This window comes from Clarias gariepinus, chromosome 18, assembly GCF_024256425.1.
Source record: "Clarias gariepinus isolate MV-2021 ecotype Netherlands chromosome 18, CGAR_prim_01v2, whole genome shotgun sequence".
NCBI lineage: Eukaryota > Metazoa > Chordata > Actinopteri > Siluriformes > Clariidae > Clarias > Clarias gariepinus.
In genome coordinates this window covers 15,317,012-15,332,504 of record NC_071117.1, presented here as the reverse complement: position 1 = coordinate 15,332,504, position 15,493 = coordinate 15,317,012, and the positions used below count along the sequence as shown (strand labels likewise).

At 39.1% G+C, this 15,493-nt stretch overlaps 1 protein-coding gene across 8 annotated transcripts in view; it reads right to left on the bottom strand.

The window, feature by feature from the left end:
* The window catches only part of mcf2la (mcf.2 cell line derived transforming sequence-like a), an 88,670-nt gene extending 73,541 nt beyond the window's left edge, over positions 1 to 15,129 (bottom strand). For 3 of the 8 annotated variants that reach the window (XM_053476737.1, XM_053476738.1, XM_053476743.1), the window contains exon 1: positions 5,985 to 6,168. In XM_053476737.1, coding sequence (XP_053332712.1) covers positions 5,985 to 6,135 — 151 coding nt within the window. In that variant the 5' untranslated portion in view covers positions 6,136 to 6,168. Of the gene's footprint in view, positions 1 to 1,309; positions 1,404 to 5,984; positions 6,170 to 15,030 lie in introns of those variants that run through there. The other 5 variants (XM_053476736.1, XM_053476746.1, XM_053476739.1 and 2 more) reach the window with 4 other exon arrangements.
* Positions 15,130 to 15,493: the final 364 nt, after the last annotated feature.

The following is a 15,493-nucleotide window of genomic DNA, read 5'->3' as shown; positions in this document are numbered from 1 at the left end:
AAACCAGTGACACTTTTTTTAAATACATGATGATACACACACACAATTTATGTAATAGGAATTATTTGCATACAATATCTCTATGCTGGATGAAATATTCCTAACCATTAGATTCAACTGAGAGTTTGCATACCAAATAAAATATTTACAGTCTTTTATTAGTCTAGTTAATGGGTTTCATTTGGTTAATTTATTAAAAACACAAACGATATTCACTTTAATAGGAACCCCACATATTCATGCAATTGTCCAATCAGCATGTGGAAGCAGCACAATGCATGAAATCATGTAAGTACAAATCAAACGTTTAAGTTTGATGTTCATATCAAATGTGTGAATGGGAAAGAAACACGTTATCTCAGTGACCTTTATTGTGGCATCATCATTGGCATCAGATAAGCTGTTTGCCCATAAGGATTATTTTAGGAACTGCTGACCTCCTTGGACTTTCTCATAAGAAAGCTCTGATAACTCAAACCACCCTTTACATTCATGGTGAACAGAAATGCATGTCGCATTAAAAAAAAGAATGCAATTTCTCTGAAAACTGGTGAGGTGGACATGACCATGAGTTTAAGGATCTTTCTAATCTCCAGATCTTGACCCAATAATGCACACATTTAGAATGCAGTGCAACACAAGAGTCACAGAATAAATGTGCTGTTGACAAACGTACACCAATTATGTGGTGCAGTTATACCGATGTGGACCAAAGGAGTGTTTCGAGCATTTTGTAAGATTCATGCAAAGACAAACTGAGGCTGTTTTGGTAGTCAAGGAATTTTGTGAATTATTATTCATTGTATTTGTTTCATAAAAGGTGTTTAAGGGGAAAATTTTAATATTAAAGAAATGATACTCTAATTTAATCAAATACCATACAGAATTAAAGCATTACAAGCAAAGCTGTACAGTAATTAGATTCTCTTTAAGTTGTCCGTATCTCTATTTAATTTCTTAATGAAGAAGATACTGCACACTTTCTCACATTTTCTCTCTTTGACTCTCCAACAATACAGTTAATCATGTTCCAATAAACTGCAAAGGATCACCTGAAGACTTTGCAACAAGACCTTCGAAACTTCTTTAAGAAATGTAAAATAATCATCTTAAATACCACATTAAAAAGTATATGTCTTTGTTAAACAGTACCACATTTTTAAGACCTGTTTATTATTAATCTTCCGTTATAAGGACCATTTGCCATACAAGACCCTGTGAATGAGCTGAAAAATAATACACACTTTCTCCTTTCTGACCAATCAGGCTGGAGAATTCAATGTAATAATATCAGTTTGCTTTTACATACCTTTGTCTGAGAAAAGCTGTTTGTGCTGCTTTTTTCTAGAATTGGAGTACAAGCAAAAATCCATGTCATAATATATTCTGCATGCTCAGAACACCACGCTCCTTCACCTATCAAGTACAAAGATCATCTCTGTCATGTGTCATGTCCACTGGTTGCACTTTGATCTATACCTAACATTTTTTTAAACTCTAGTTGCTCATTAAGAGCTGATTTGCATTAAATTATAAACTTATTATTATGGCAAGTCATAAACCTGACTACCTTGGTTGATTCTCTCTTTGTGTAAAATGATTTAACAATGCAGTTCTATTAAAATAGTTCACAAGTTAATCAGAAGTTGAAGTGGGATTCGACGTGAGTGAACGCCACGTTTAGGCAATAACCAGCGGCTGTGTTGCAGTCTACAGTAGCTCTATATGAACACCATGGTAGCATGGTTGCAACAGGCAGCATCAAGAACTGACTAAACTTTGTTAATTATGTAGGTTTTTATAGGAGGTTCATTGATGCATTCCCTGTAATACTGAAATACCAAGAATAAGCTTGTGCTCACGTCTAGAAGCATCTGTACATGTTACCCAGAATACTGTACTAAGCAACATCCAAGGGATAACATAGCATTGACCTAGCAAGCAAGTGGGTTAGCAAAGGAATGATGAAGCCATGACCTTAAAATGACTTGTAATAGCAGAGCAACCATAAACCAACACTGTGGAAACCAACTGGCTCAACAACGCATTGACCTAGCAACACCATGGCACCCACTGAAATTGCGTTGCAACCACTTGACAACACCTTAACAACAGCATATTACAACATCTAGCCATAAACACTCTGGCAATCTGCTGGAATACAATAGCAACCATATAACACAGTATCAACCAAATAGAACAGCACTTAACTGATGTAGGAACACCCATGCAACCAACTATAATAGCACAGCAAAAACCTGGTAACACATTAGCAACCACCTGGAATATCATAACCACCTGGCAAGTGGGTTAGCGGGGAGAAATGATCAATTAATACCCCTGCAGCGAGTTGTAATAGCATACAGTAGGAACCATCAAGCGATACTACAGTATAGCAACCACCTGGAATATCATAGCAACCACCTAGCAACCAAGTGGGTTAGTAGAAAAATGACCAATTAATACTCTTGCAGCCAGTTGTATTAGCATAGCAACCATCTAGCCACACTAGAGCAATCACCTGGAATACCATAGCAGCTACTGAGCAACACCCTAGCAATCTGGTGGAATAGCATAGCAACCATCTTACAATAACCTAGCGACCACTTAGCAAAACCCTAGCAGTTAGCCTAGTATTGACCTGGTGACCACATAAACTATGTAGAACGCCATAGCAAGCACTTATCAACCAACTGGGTTAGCATAGCAACCTATTAGAAACATCATAGCAACAACCTGCTTTATTATTTAGCAGAGTCTATAAAGACATCAAAGATTTAAAAAGAAAAAAAAAAAAAAATCAAAACCAGAAAAGAAATTAAGGAAAAATAATTTTTAGTTTTAGGTTTTCTTTTTTCTGCTTTTCTGAATCAGTAAGGACACAGAAGGTAAATAACGACACCCAGTATACATCATCTGCAAGGCTTTGAAAGATCCTGCAGAGCAGAATACAACATAAACTCCTGGCTGATAATTCAGACAGAGAGAGACTGTCAACATCCGTGTGAAGCCTGTCGGGACGCCGGAGGAAGCAACCGGGAACTTTACTACAAGATGCACAACAAAAAATATATGTTTATTGCTTATTGCTGATTATTAATCATAATCAATTATACTCACACAGACACAAATGTATATAAACAGATACACATGCACAGACAGACGCACGCAATACACAAGAGATTCAGAGATGTAACTCACTAAGCTGCAGAAAGGACGTCCATCCCGTTCTACTGTTTGTCACATTCAGTTGCTCAAACATGTCTCTTGTGTGTGTGTGTGTGTGTGTGTGTGTGTGTACGCACTATGGAAATGAGGTAAATTACTGTCTTTTTGACAAAAAATCCTCACTGTGGTGACTGCAGGATTTTTGCTGTGTATTTGTGTGTGCGTGTGTGTGTGTGTGAGAGAGAGAAAGAGAGAGGAATAGCTCACAGGAAGGTGCATCACAGATTGTAAAAATCCAAATCGTTCTGACAGGAAACTATTTCTCTCTCTCTCTCTCTCTGTCTCACACACACACACACGCACACGATACCCTCACTATACTCATAAGTTGGTCAGCAGTTTCAGTCTACGTCCATCTCCTTCCCTTGACAACAAACTCACTTCCCCTGAGGAAACAGCTATTTCATCAAACTATCCCCATCCCTCCGTCTCACCCTGTGTATCCTCGCGTGCTGATGTATTCCCACAGGTTCACTTATTGTCTTTATCTAGTGATACCAAGTTTTTCCATTCCATTCTATTCACACACATTTTTATTATGATCCATTACTCAAGTACTTAAAACAACAATATTGTCATTGGGGTGTCATTACTTATGACATCTCATGAGAAGGCAAAGAAAAAAGAAAAAGAAAGAAAGAAAAAAGAAACACCTCATTTGGCAATATTTGAATGTCCGAAGCAAGCACGTCCTGGTTATGCAACAGCAGAATTGCTGACAGCAGTTCATCCAGCTTAACCTCTTGGGACCTGAACGACTTCATATGAGGACAGGACATTTTCTCCCAAACTACACTGTCTCAATTCTCATACAGGATGAGGACTTTCTGTCAAATGTATTTGTTTGAACATATAATTTCCGTACAAAACCCTTTTTTATTTTTTTTTATTTTTTAAATACCGCTATACAGTTCAAACCAACTAATAACGCCACAAGTGCTTTAAATGATAAGTTTAATAAAAAATAAGGCAATTCATGGATGTCATCCAGTTTTGATTTCTCTTTCTGTGGTGTTGTCATCATATCGCTATCACTGCTGTCGTCCGAACACGACAAATCATTTTTAGTTCATTCGCTATACGTCTTATCCGGTACAGGGTCATGGGAAGCATGGAGTCTATCCCAGGAGACTTCGGGCATGAGGCGGGGTACATCCTGAGGTGCGGTACATCACAGGGTGACGATCCATTGGAGGACACAAGCACATACACACTCACACAACGGGCAATTTGGAAATGCTGATTAGTCCTAATCTAACCAGAGTCAGAGGAAACCGGAGTACGTAGAAGTAACCCACCATGCATGGAGAAAACATGCAAACTCCATGCACACGGACCTGAGGCGGGAACTGAACCTTAGACCTTTGGAGTGCGAGGCCACAACACAAACTACTTTACCATTGTGTATCAAAATCTCTCCATAAATAATATTTTCACACTTTTTTTTCCTAAGCATTCATCACTGCTTAACTCGGGCAGATTTGTTGATTGTATGCATCATACCTGGCACCACTTGGTAGGACATATGCCCCATGAACTGTTACATGGCCGCATGTCCCATTAAGTCAGGGAAACAAATGCAACAGGAAACTTGTGAAAAGGGTTAAAATTCTAGAAACTCCTGCTTCATTAAAGAAACAAATGCTTACAACATAATATTTATATAATATATTTATATAATAGTCTATATAATCCTTTAGTCCGTCTGTATTCAAGACAGTTTGACTAATTTCAAGCTTGAAATGTTGACCAATTTAAGAATTAATATCTAGCAAGTTTGAGCTTTAATTAAGTACTGTACTAGTTAAACATTAGATATAATACATGATGACTTTCTTTAAAATATATCTTGATTTACTATAATTTTTTCAAAACATCAAACAAAGTGGCTTTAGTTAAATATAATATTTAATTCGTCCATCGTCTGTACTGCTTATCTCATGTAGGGTCACAGAGGCCTGGAGCATATCCCAGGGAGCTTAGGGCACAAGGCAGAGTAAGACCTGAATGGGGTACCAATTCATCACAGGAGTTGGTACACAAGCACAAGCACAAACACATCGAGGACAAACGAAAATGCCAGATCAGACTACATCACACCGGAGTACCTGAAGGAAACCCACCAAGCACAGGGGGAGAACATAAAAACGCCACATATACACACACAGTCAGACTAGAGGTAAACTTCCAACATGCAAGCTTAGGGATCCGAGGCAACAGGACTAACCACTAAGCCACGTTTTTATCTAAATATAGTATACTAAGCAGTTCGAACGGTGACATGATGTACTGTAGATGATCATTTTGCAGAGATTCCATGCATTAAAAAAGTGCCTTCGTGTACAGAAACTTGTCCAAATGTGGTTTAGAGTGATTTGTACAAAAATGCGATGAACCTGGGATACAGACTGGAACTTTTGGGGTTTACTGACCACTTTATGTAAACTTACAGCTTTTTTTAAATTTTTTTTACCTTTATTTAACCAGGCAAAACAGATTAAGAACAGGTTTCTTATTTACAACTGTGGCCTGGCAAAAAAGCTTCTATTTACCTATTCAGCAAAAAGCATTTTATCTATTTTTAGAGCGTTTTATTTTAAACAAGAGTTCAACATGAGTTAAATACCTTCTTTTAAACATTACGGTACACTTTTCTGTGCATTTTAGTATGGCACAAGACACGTAAAACAAACAAAAAATATCCCTTAAACCTCATAAGCCATCCATTCTCTTCACTCACACACACACATCCTCACCATTACACTCCATCGAGCTCTTACGGGTGAACGGACTCGAGCTGGTGCCCTGCAGCAGTGCAAGTGTCAGGCTATGCAGAAGCTGCGAGAGCCTCGTCACAATCCTCTGAGGAGCCTCCTGACTCTCATGCAGCAGCTCCTGCAGAGACATCCGACCCCCTTTTAGGAGCTCAAAGCCAAGTCGATGCTGTCCTACACTGTCCCGTGTCCAGCTATTTCTAGTATAACACGACCTCGCTCGGCGTCTTCACCAACGAATGAGGCATGTTCACGCTCTGGTTTGTTGAGACATCCTCCCCAGTTCTCCTGCACATTCTCTCTCTCTCTCAAACTCACTCACACTGTTTCTCTCTTGTTCTCTCTCTCTTTCTGTGCTCGCACACAGGACCTGAAGAGAGGAAGAAAGAAAGGAACGGCTGATTTGCCAGGACGTTTCAGCACAAATCCCCATCTGCTCGGATAATTATAAAGACAGGAGCAGCCAAGTAAGCAGCAAACACACACGCACACACACACACATGCGGTGCTAATCTAAAGTGTTTCATGCACCAATTAGAGGACAAACAAACTTTATAAACTAGTGAAGGAAGTGAAGGAAGGTGTACAGTACATGACAAGAATCATATTCCTTGCAACCTATTGGCACTTTCATCTCTCACGATAATAATGATTCCTAATCTGACAATGCATTCAAGAACTAAAAACGTGGCTCAGTGTTTAAAGCAGGAAGTCATTAAATGTAGGATGTCAGATCAGCACATGCAGGTGACAATGTCTATGCCAAAGAGAGAGAGATAAGCCAGATTAAAGCAGAGTGCACCTGTAAACCCTTAGTCCATGCAATTCCCAACATCTCAACTCTAATGTCGTTCTGATTCTACTTGACCCAGTACGCTGCTAATCTGGCAACCTGAAAAACTTATACTAGCTTAAATACACTATATACCTGATACCTGACTCTCTCATACTTACTTTATGTTATTTCAGATAAAGCTTGCATGCACAATTATAGTCATCACTCTTCTGGGAAGATGTTCCACTAAATTTAGGAAAAGTCAAAAGAGCATTAGCGAGGTCATGATGTCATGAAATGAAGAAAAACAACACACTTTCCAATGGAAACTGACAATGAGTTCCATTAACACATTATTCCATCAGTATCTAACGATGTTAAAGAGTAATGGAAACCATAAGGTTATTTCCAGTCAGAATGGACCTGTTTCAGGAAACATCAATAAACAGTAATAAATTTAAGGTTGCTAATGAAGAAATGGGATGTTCCTATGTTTCCTATATAAACTAAGGAAGAATGTAAAATGTTGGTTGCACTACAAAACTCAAAACTGAGGTCTGTGGCTAGTGTCTTTATTATTGTGCTGGTTGTCACTTTGGTGCTTTACAGTACATCTGCTTGGAAATTCTGTACGGTGACTCACGTCCTGTCTCACATGAATAGTGTAATGATTTACACTTCCTGATAACAGAGTTCCTTTTATTTTCAGTAGATAATCTCACCATCATACTGTGGATTTGTTTCCAGAAATCTGATGCTGTATCGGAAAAACCATGACCCAGAAGATGCTGGCTTCCCCATTTGAGCTTGGTTCTTCTCAAGGTTTCTTCCTCCATGTTACTTCTAAATCTAAATTAAAATCTGCATCCAGATTTATGAGAACCTGCTCTGATTCCATGTCTTGTGGTTATTAAAAGCACTATATGAATAAAATGTAACTTAATACATATATCATCATTAAAATGCCAAATCAGATCAAATGTGATCAGATCAGTGCATTAGCAAATAAGTAATAGGCGCATACTACATAATGCGCATACTACATAATACAGCACACTAAAACAGAGAGACTCAGATGGAGGATCTTGGCAGGCTGTAAATATGGTGCCCCCAAGCAGATCATTCTTTTTTCTCTCAAATCCTTTAAACCACTCTGTCGCAGCAGAACCCTCTTTACACATGGACTTCTTTTTCTCACATTCCCATACAACCAAGAGAGAGGAGGGAAAAACGGCCCCATTTATAATACTGTGACAACCCCGTTACCGCAGCAACATGCAACCAAGCAACAATGGGAAGTGCTAATGGAGTAAAAACGTCTAGTGGTATGAAACTACTATAGTACGACAATGTACAGTATTGTTATCGCAATATCAACATTCTGCCAACTCAGAAGACTTTCCTGTACTAACAGTGCTGCATTCATCATCTGTGCATATCCATACAGACTGAAATGAAAGACTTCCACATCCTTCAGATAGAAAGCCAAACTAGAATTTTAGGAAGTCGCTGCCAGTTTTTCAGCTGTGCTTATTTATAACCCAACAGCGCTGACTGTCGAATTCCTACATCCTTCATCTTGCCTTAAAGGAGCATTAGTATGATGTGTGTTTTTTGTAAGAAATAGACAAAATACAAGCAAGTTAAGTAGAAAATATGATACAGTCTAGTTGCACTAGTATGAAGCTCTGGTTGATTACAAATATGGGAAAATGCTACAGGAAGTCTTTTCTCTGACATCACTATGAATAGGATCATGTACATTGTTTCATTGCTCTGACAATCATTTCCTTTCATTCTCTCTTTTATTAATATTTCACCTTTCTGGTGCGCCTTATGTACAGTTACTTAAGTTCCCACCGGTATATCGCTGTTGGTCTTTCAGGCTACTACTGTCAAAGGGTCGCCACAGTGCACCATCTGATCCGTGCCCCTTCTAATCCCCCCCACTTTATCCTTTTCTGTTCGTAATTTTTTTCATTTTAACCAAATTTCCCCAAAGTACTTGGACAGCATTTAAGTTTGAGTACAAGCCTACTGCATGTACTGTACATACAGTCCATGCAAATTTAAGGCACAACTCATAGCCTTAAAAGCCATTTTAAATTTTTGCCTCTGCTTAATATTCTTCTTCACCTTATTATTATTTCTCTCTCTCTCTCTCGTCCTCCCGCAATCTATCTATAGGCTCCAATTTAGCATTATGTTCACTTCATGCAGTTGTGCAAACTGAGCTTCTTTTCTGCTTACCATGAATGTACAAAAACGTGATTATGTGAGTAACTGTAGCCTTGTAGTCTTGCTATTCACCCTTAACCCCCATCACCAACAAGAGACTTTTGTGCATGGAAATCCCAGTTAATCAGCAGTTAAAAAAATTAAAATGGCACAACCATAAAAACAAATCAGAATGAGGATCACACCGGTTCCTCATTTTGATGTTTGTTAAAGATCTTGACCTGTATCTGCATGACTTTATTGAATGACCCGTCATATCTTTGGCTAACTGACTAATTGCATGAATGAAACAGACAAACAAAAAAGTTGCAGGGTGCACGTACAGTATACACTCCCACCTTTACAATACTTAAGAAAGGTGTGCTATGTTTGCATTTTCACAATACTACTTTTATTAGCTGAATCAGTTTGGACAATAAACATGCCCTGATGTCTTGGCACATTGACTATGTTCATAGGAGACCATTGCCTAAGTTTGGATTTAAAGGTCGCACATATTACTATTTCTTTAACAAGTTAACACAGGTCTCAGTGCCCCCCATTATTGTGTGTGTGTGTGTGTGTGTGTGTGTGTGTGTGTGTGCGTGTTAATCCGCTGGCTAAAATACCCTGCACATAATGCATTTCTCATATCACGTATCCCATTTCAGCATCTGCATAAATGAACTACAGATAAGCTCTGCCCCTGCAGAGAACAGTGAAGCTGAGCACCAAGCTGGGGAGGGTATCTTCTTTTTATATGAGGTTCAATTTGTTATACTTATTAATACTGTACTGGTAATGTGGAAAACAAGAAAAACAAAATGAGGAAAAACCCTAGGACGAAAAACTAGTGCAATAGGTAGCCATGCAAATAACATCCTCATGGCCTACTTCCTCATATGTTCCACATGGTGGTGTCCTGTGAGCGTGGACTTTTTAAAATAAACTGTCACATTAGGTCACACAGCTTACAGGGATGTCAGAGTGGGACGCTTATAGAAAGGAACTGGCCAAACAACGTGTTAGCAAATATACGTCATCATCAAGTACAAAATCCACAGGGTTGACAGTGTAAACAAATAAACATCCTCCATTCTTCTGATTCCCAAAATATGCCAATATGTGTATTAAGTTCACCTCGATTGCATTTATTAGCATCTGATTAGGGAAATTAAGCAAAGTATTGTGTTAAACTGTGGAATTTTTCAAAGCTGAACTGAAAATTGTATGTATGCAACTTTTGATTCCCAATTACAAGTTAAAATGCGACTTTTGATCATCCAGAATCACGGAACAGTTATTAGAGTAAGAGCTACCGTTATTTCTTGATGTAATCTCCTGCTACAATAATGCATTTCACAAGTGGTTGGATACCATCAAGGTAGAAAGGTTACTTGGTGTGCTGGAGCCAAACATAACATCTGAAACACTAGCCTCCCAGGAACTCCTTTTGGGGGGCGGGGCGGCAATATCTGTTCCTGAATGATTGTGTGTACAGTTCCTACAGACAGATACATCTCTTCAGTAAGTTGCTGACAAGTTATTCTTATTTCTGCATTGGGCTCAGAGGGATTATCATACACGGACTTCATTGAGATGTTTGCACCCTTCACTGCTTTATCACAGCTAAGAGTCACATCACTGTACTGTGTCCAAAGTCTTCTCCAAATGTTAAGTGCTTTTTTTCCCCCTTAATTCATGAGACATTTTATCAAAAATTCCGATTTGACTTGAACATCCCTAATACTGTACATTGACAAGATAAAATTCCTAACTGAGATATAGTGTTTCAACTTGTGAAATGTTACAATCATATTTTAGGAATTTTATGAATGGGTCACTTTTCTAGCTTAACGTAAATGTTGCAAGAAATTCATAGATGTGTTGATCATGAGGCTGTAAACTAGGATTCTTAGTTATAAATATGGGATCTAATTTATGAACAGTGTTGATTTCGCATTATGCCAACAGAAAGGACAACAATGAAGACATGTAGCACAACTGTAGACAAATGCAACTGGAGCAAATGACTGCAGCCATTAAAGCACTCTTAAAAGAGAATTTGTTCACCATATAGGGCAATTTTGGGGCATTTCTTTATGTAAACATGTAAGTGGTGTGCATGAGCAGAGCAATTACAGCAAAAAGGTTTCGATGGAAACACCCATCATTAAGGCTTCTGATCACAGAAAGGAAGGCTTCAGGAAGCGGAGGGGGCGGAGCTAAAAGAAACCTACAGACTGTTGAGGATAAACATTATATGATGCCTAACTCCAAAGTTTCTGGCGGACGTAGTAATAATAATATACAGTTAAGTTTGAAATTGATAACCATGAAGCATTAATAAATGAAAATTTCTAAATCTGGTTAAAAATACAGTGGAACCTTGGATAACAAGCATAATTCGACTTATATTCCAAAAACACACGTAAACCAAATAGAATTTTCCCATACGAAATAATGGAAACTCAAATTATTCGTTCCCCAGCCCAAAAAAATAAATACATAAAAGTAATTAATACAAAATATAAAGTAAAAATAAAACAAATTAATCTGCACTTAAAATAAATCCCGACGGATAAGTGTTTCCGTTTATGCTCACAGGCGCTATGCGTGTTTGTTTGTATGTGTGTGTAAATCTAAAGTAAGAGGAGAGGAGGGATCAGCCCCTCCCGTCTCCCCTTCTCATCTTACACAGTAAACCTTTCTCCTCTCTTATTTGAATTTCACACAAACACGCATATTAACGGAAAGACTGTTTTGTCGGAAAAATTAGCAAGGAACATTGCTAATGACACTTGCATGAGCGCACGCTAACGGAATCACTGCTGTAAAGTAAAACAAACAAACAAATGAACCCGAGTTTCTGTGTAGAGCAGAGAGAGAGAGTTTGTGTGTGTGTGTGTGTGTGTGTGAGAGAGAAGAGGGCACGGTGTCAAATTACGTGCACACACATAACAGGCTGAAACAGAGAGGAAGAAAGAAAACAGATCTTTAACCTCTCTAATGAGACTTTCTTTTGCTTTACATGCGCGCACACACGCGTTATAAGAAACAGTACATGCGCACTACACACGCGCTTACAAACACAAAATAAAATATGTTTTTATGCACACAAATGTGGTTAAAGTGTTATAGTAAACATGGCACGCGTGCATGGAGGTCGATTTTTCCTGTAAGAGCACTTAAACCCAGCAGGGGAGACGATTACCCACAATTCCGCAGCGCAAGAAAGAGAAAAACCGCTGTCTCAGTTGTGATCACGTGACGCTCGGCGTCAAAATAAGACGCGCGCATGCGTGATACATGATACTCAGTACTGGTGAACCAAAACTTATTCATTTTCCAAGTCAAAATTTATTCGCGTTACTCGCAATCTGAGGTTTCACTGTACTTGAAAGATGTTGAACTTATGTATACCTTCGACATTAATACATCATTTTAATTTCGGATCTTTCCACATCATTAAACTCTGACTGGTGTTCTTACAACCTGATAGCATTACAGTGACACACTAGATACCCTCAACCATACAACCTGTAATGGCAGATCTCCCCCTGCACTTTCATAATAATTAGGTTGGAAAAGTCGTAGGCTGGAATGATCGATTGTTAGGGGTCTGTGTGTCCCTGCAGCATAAAGAGGAGAGATATTACAGTTTCCATCTCTGTAATCAAGGACAAACGGAGAAAGGAACATAACCAGATTTCTGTTAATCCATTTTTGGTTGGTGTTTGAAATATATTTCTGTACCTCTAAACTTAATCACAAAAGCCATAAGGTAGATGCATTTTCTTCTGATAAATCAGCAGCACAAGAGATGACAGGATGCAACATGATTTCAAGCACGCAAAAACAACCCTTTTACAAAGAAGAGGTTGACCTTAGCGCGGCGCACTGGAAATAGCTGCCTTATTGTGTTCATTGTAACACGGGGTTTAAAACACACTGACATAAAGACCAAGTTATTCAAGCGCATTTTTTCTGTGGCATCTAGAATCTTAAAACTGTGTAGAGGAAACTAGGACAAATAAACGAGAGCTAGAGAGAATAAGTCTGGCATTGAGGGTGTACGTGTGTTCGTGCAAGGCTGTGTGTAGGCGTGGCTGGCGAGGTGCGAAAATGTGCAAGGCACAAGAAAATACAACTGTTAAAAAGAAATCTGGTATTTGGCTCTGAGGAAAAGCAAGTACAAGAAATCAGCAAGTACAGTTTTCAAATATATTCTACAGGGATATGTTTTAAAATTCTTGCACACTCTTGTGTACTCTATGTACATCTGTTACATATTTAGAATACCTTGTCTTTGATTAGTACAATTATTACATGTTGTGTACTTACTGTGTAAATCATTTTGTCTTCATCAAATGATGAGTTTTAAGTGGGTTTGTACTTTGAGAGCCACAGAAGCTGTAACCAAACTACTTATGCGTGTCCACATACCGTATTTGCCGAATAAAACCCCATTCTGATTCATAAGATTCTAAAACATTGGAACTTGCCCAAAATGTACGAGAGGCAAAATCAAAGCAGGACCTTTATATAAAATAATAGAATGAAGTTATGAGAGTAAAAGCTCCCTTTTTTTTCCTCTTTCTATATATATAGTACACTAATGCACTCATCCGAGTGTTTCACTAGTGCTTAGATACCATCAAGATACAAAGTTTTCTTAGTATGCCAGAACCATTATTGAATGTCTGAAACGCTGGCCTCCCAGGAACTCCTTTAATGTCCTAATCATGTAAAAATGGCTTGGAATGACATCAGGACTGTATGGCGGATGTGGCAATAACTCCCAGCCAAGTTCCTGTAACGTGCATGTGGTGTCAGTGGGTGATTGTGTGTACAGTTGCAAGTTGGCAACAAGTTATTCTTCTATTTTCAAGGATCAGGTATTCCAATCACTGAACGTTCACAGGATCGACTGCAGTGGGGTCTGAGCTACTGTACTCAGCGTTGACCACCCATAGTTAAACAGGGACCATGTTTCACTCCAAGTGTTTTTTTGAAGCAACAAGCAATTGAAGTCTATTTAACCTAAAACTCGCTTAGTGTCTCTAGTCAATTTTGCCATCCTTCATACTCTAGAAGGAAGATTGATTAAAACTTTGCAGCACGCAAATCAACAAAAGTTTCTGAATACTGGTACTGAATACCAACCACAGGCTTGGTTGAGTAGCGTGTTTTCCTGCTGCCATGTGGATAAGAAATAGCAACTAACGTTTCCGTCATCTGTTATTTGTGGAAGCCAGTCAAATGGTGCAAACATTTTAAAGAATGCTATCTGTCCGTTAATGATGATGCCAGGGGAGGTAGCTTGGAGAACATTCGCTATCTTGTAAAAGAGACGCATCTGTCTGTGGGAACTGTACACAAAATCATTTACCAACTCATGGTGATTTCATGTGATTTTGACTCCACTTTGGTAAAAGATGTAAGAAATCTAGTCTCTGTAATTCTGTGTGCTCTCAAACTAACAGTCATAGTGAAACCAGCCATTATGGGCAACTGTAAGCTCGGGTATGTGGAAAAGGGCAGATAGCGCTTTCCTTTGAGTGCATTACACCGCCCTGTACACAGCGTGTGCAGCACTTTCACTGTGTGCAGCACTTTTAGAAGATGAAAGCACAAGTTAGAGTCATTGCTTAGCAGCTGCTCTACGATAAAGGAAAAGCTACTATAGATAGCTTGTAAAACATGTTTCCTGCCTGACTTTTTTTTGCGACAATCGAGCATGAGAAAGCCGTAACATGCTGTTTCTCCACATGGTCATGTACAGTACACAGCTTGTGCGGGTAACTGACCTGTAAGGAACTTTAAGCATGAACATAACACTGCACCATGCAAATACCTGCAACTGCACACACAAATGCATAAACACATTCACTGGAAGCCACCCTGAGCCACAGCAACCCTCTGCTTTAGATATCTATTTTGTTCATTATCGAGTTAATCCAGCACACCCCTGTACACTCAGACACACGTATGCAATCATGCAAACACACACGAACACTCTGCAGCTCCTCCTACCAATGCTGTGTGCGACAGCGTCAAGCCTCCTCGTGAGCTCCTGCAGAGCCATTTCGCTCATCTTCACCCACAGGATCATGGCGAGATGGAAGAGGAGAGAGAGAGACAGAGCTGAGAGAGGATGAGATGTTCTTATATGCAGAGGAAGAGAGGAGAGGGGAAGAGCTGAGTGAAGGACACAGAGGAAAGAGAGGGAGAGGAAGAGAGAGAGAGAGAGAGAGAGGCTGGGATAAGGAGGCAGAAACACACACCTCTGCAAAGTCACCGTGCACACATGCTGGTTCAGGCTGCAAACACACACACACACACACACACACACACACACACACAGCATCTGATTAGGCTTATACCGTAGAGCCAATTGTGGTGCATAATGCAGAGACACACTTTTCTATTCAAACATTTATTTGTATAGAATAAAACAGTATTATTTTAGCATTTTGTTATTCTCACTGCCATCTTG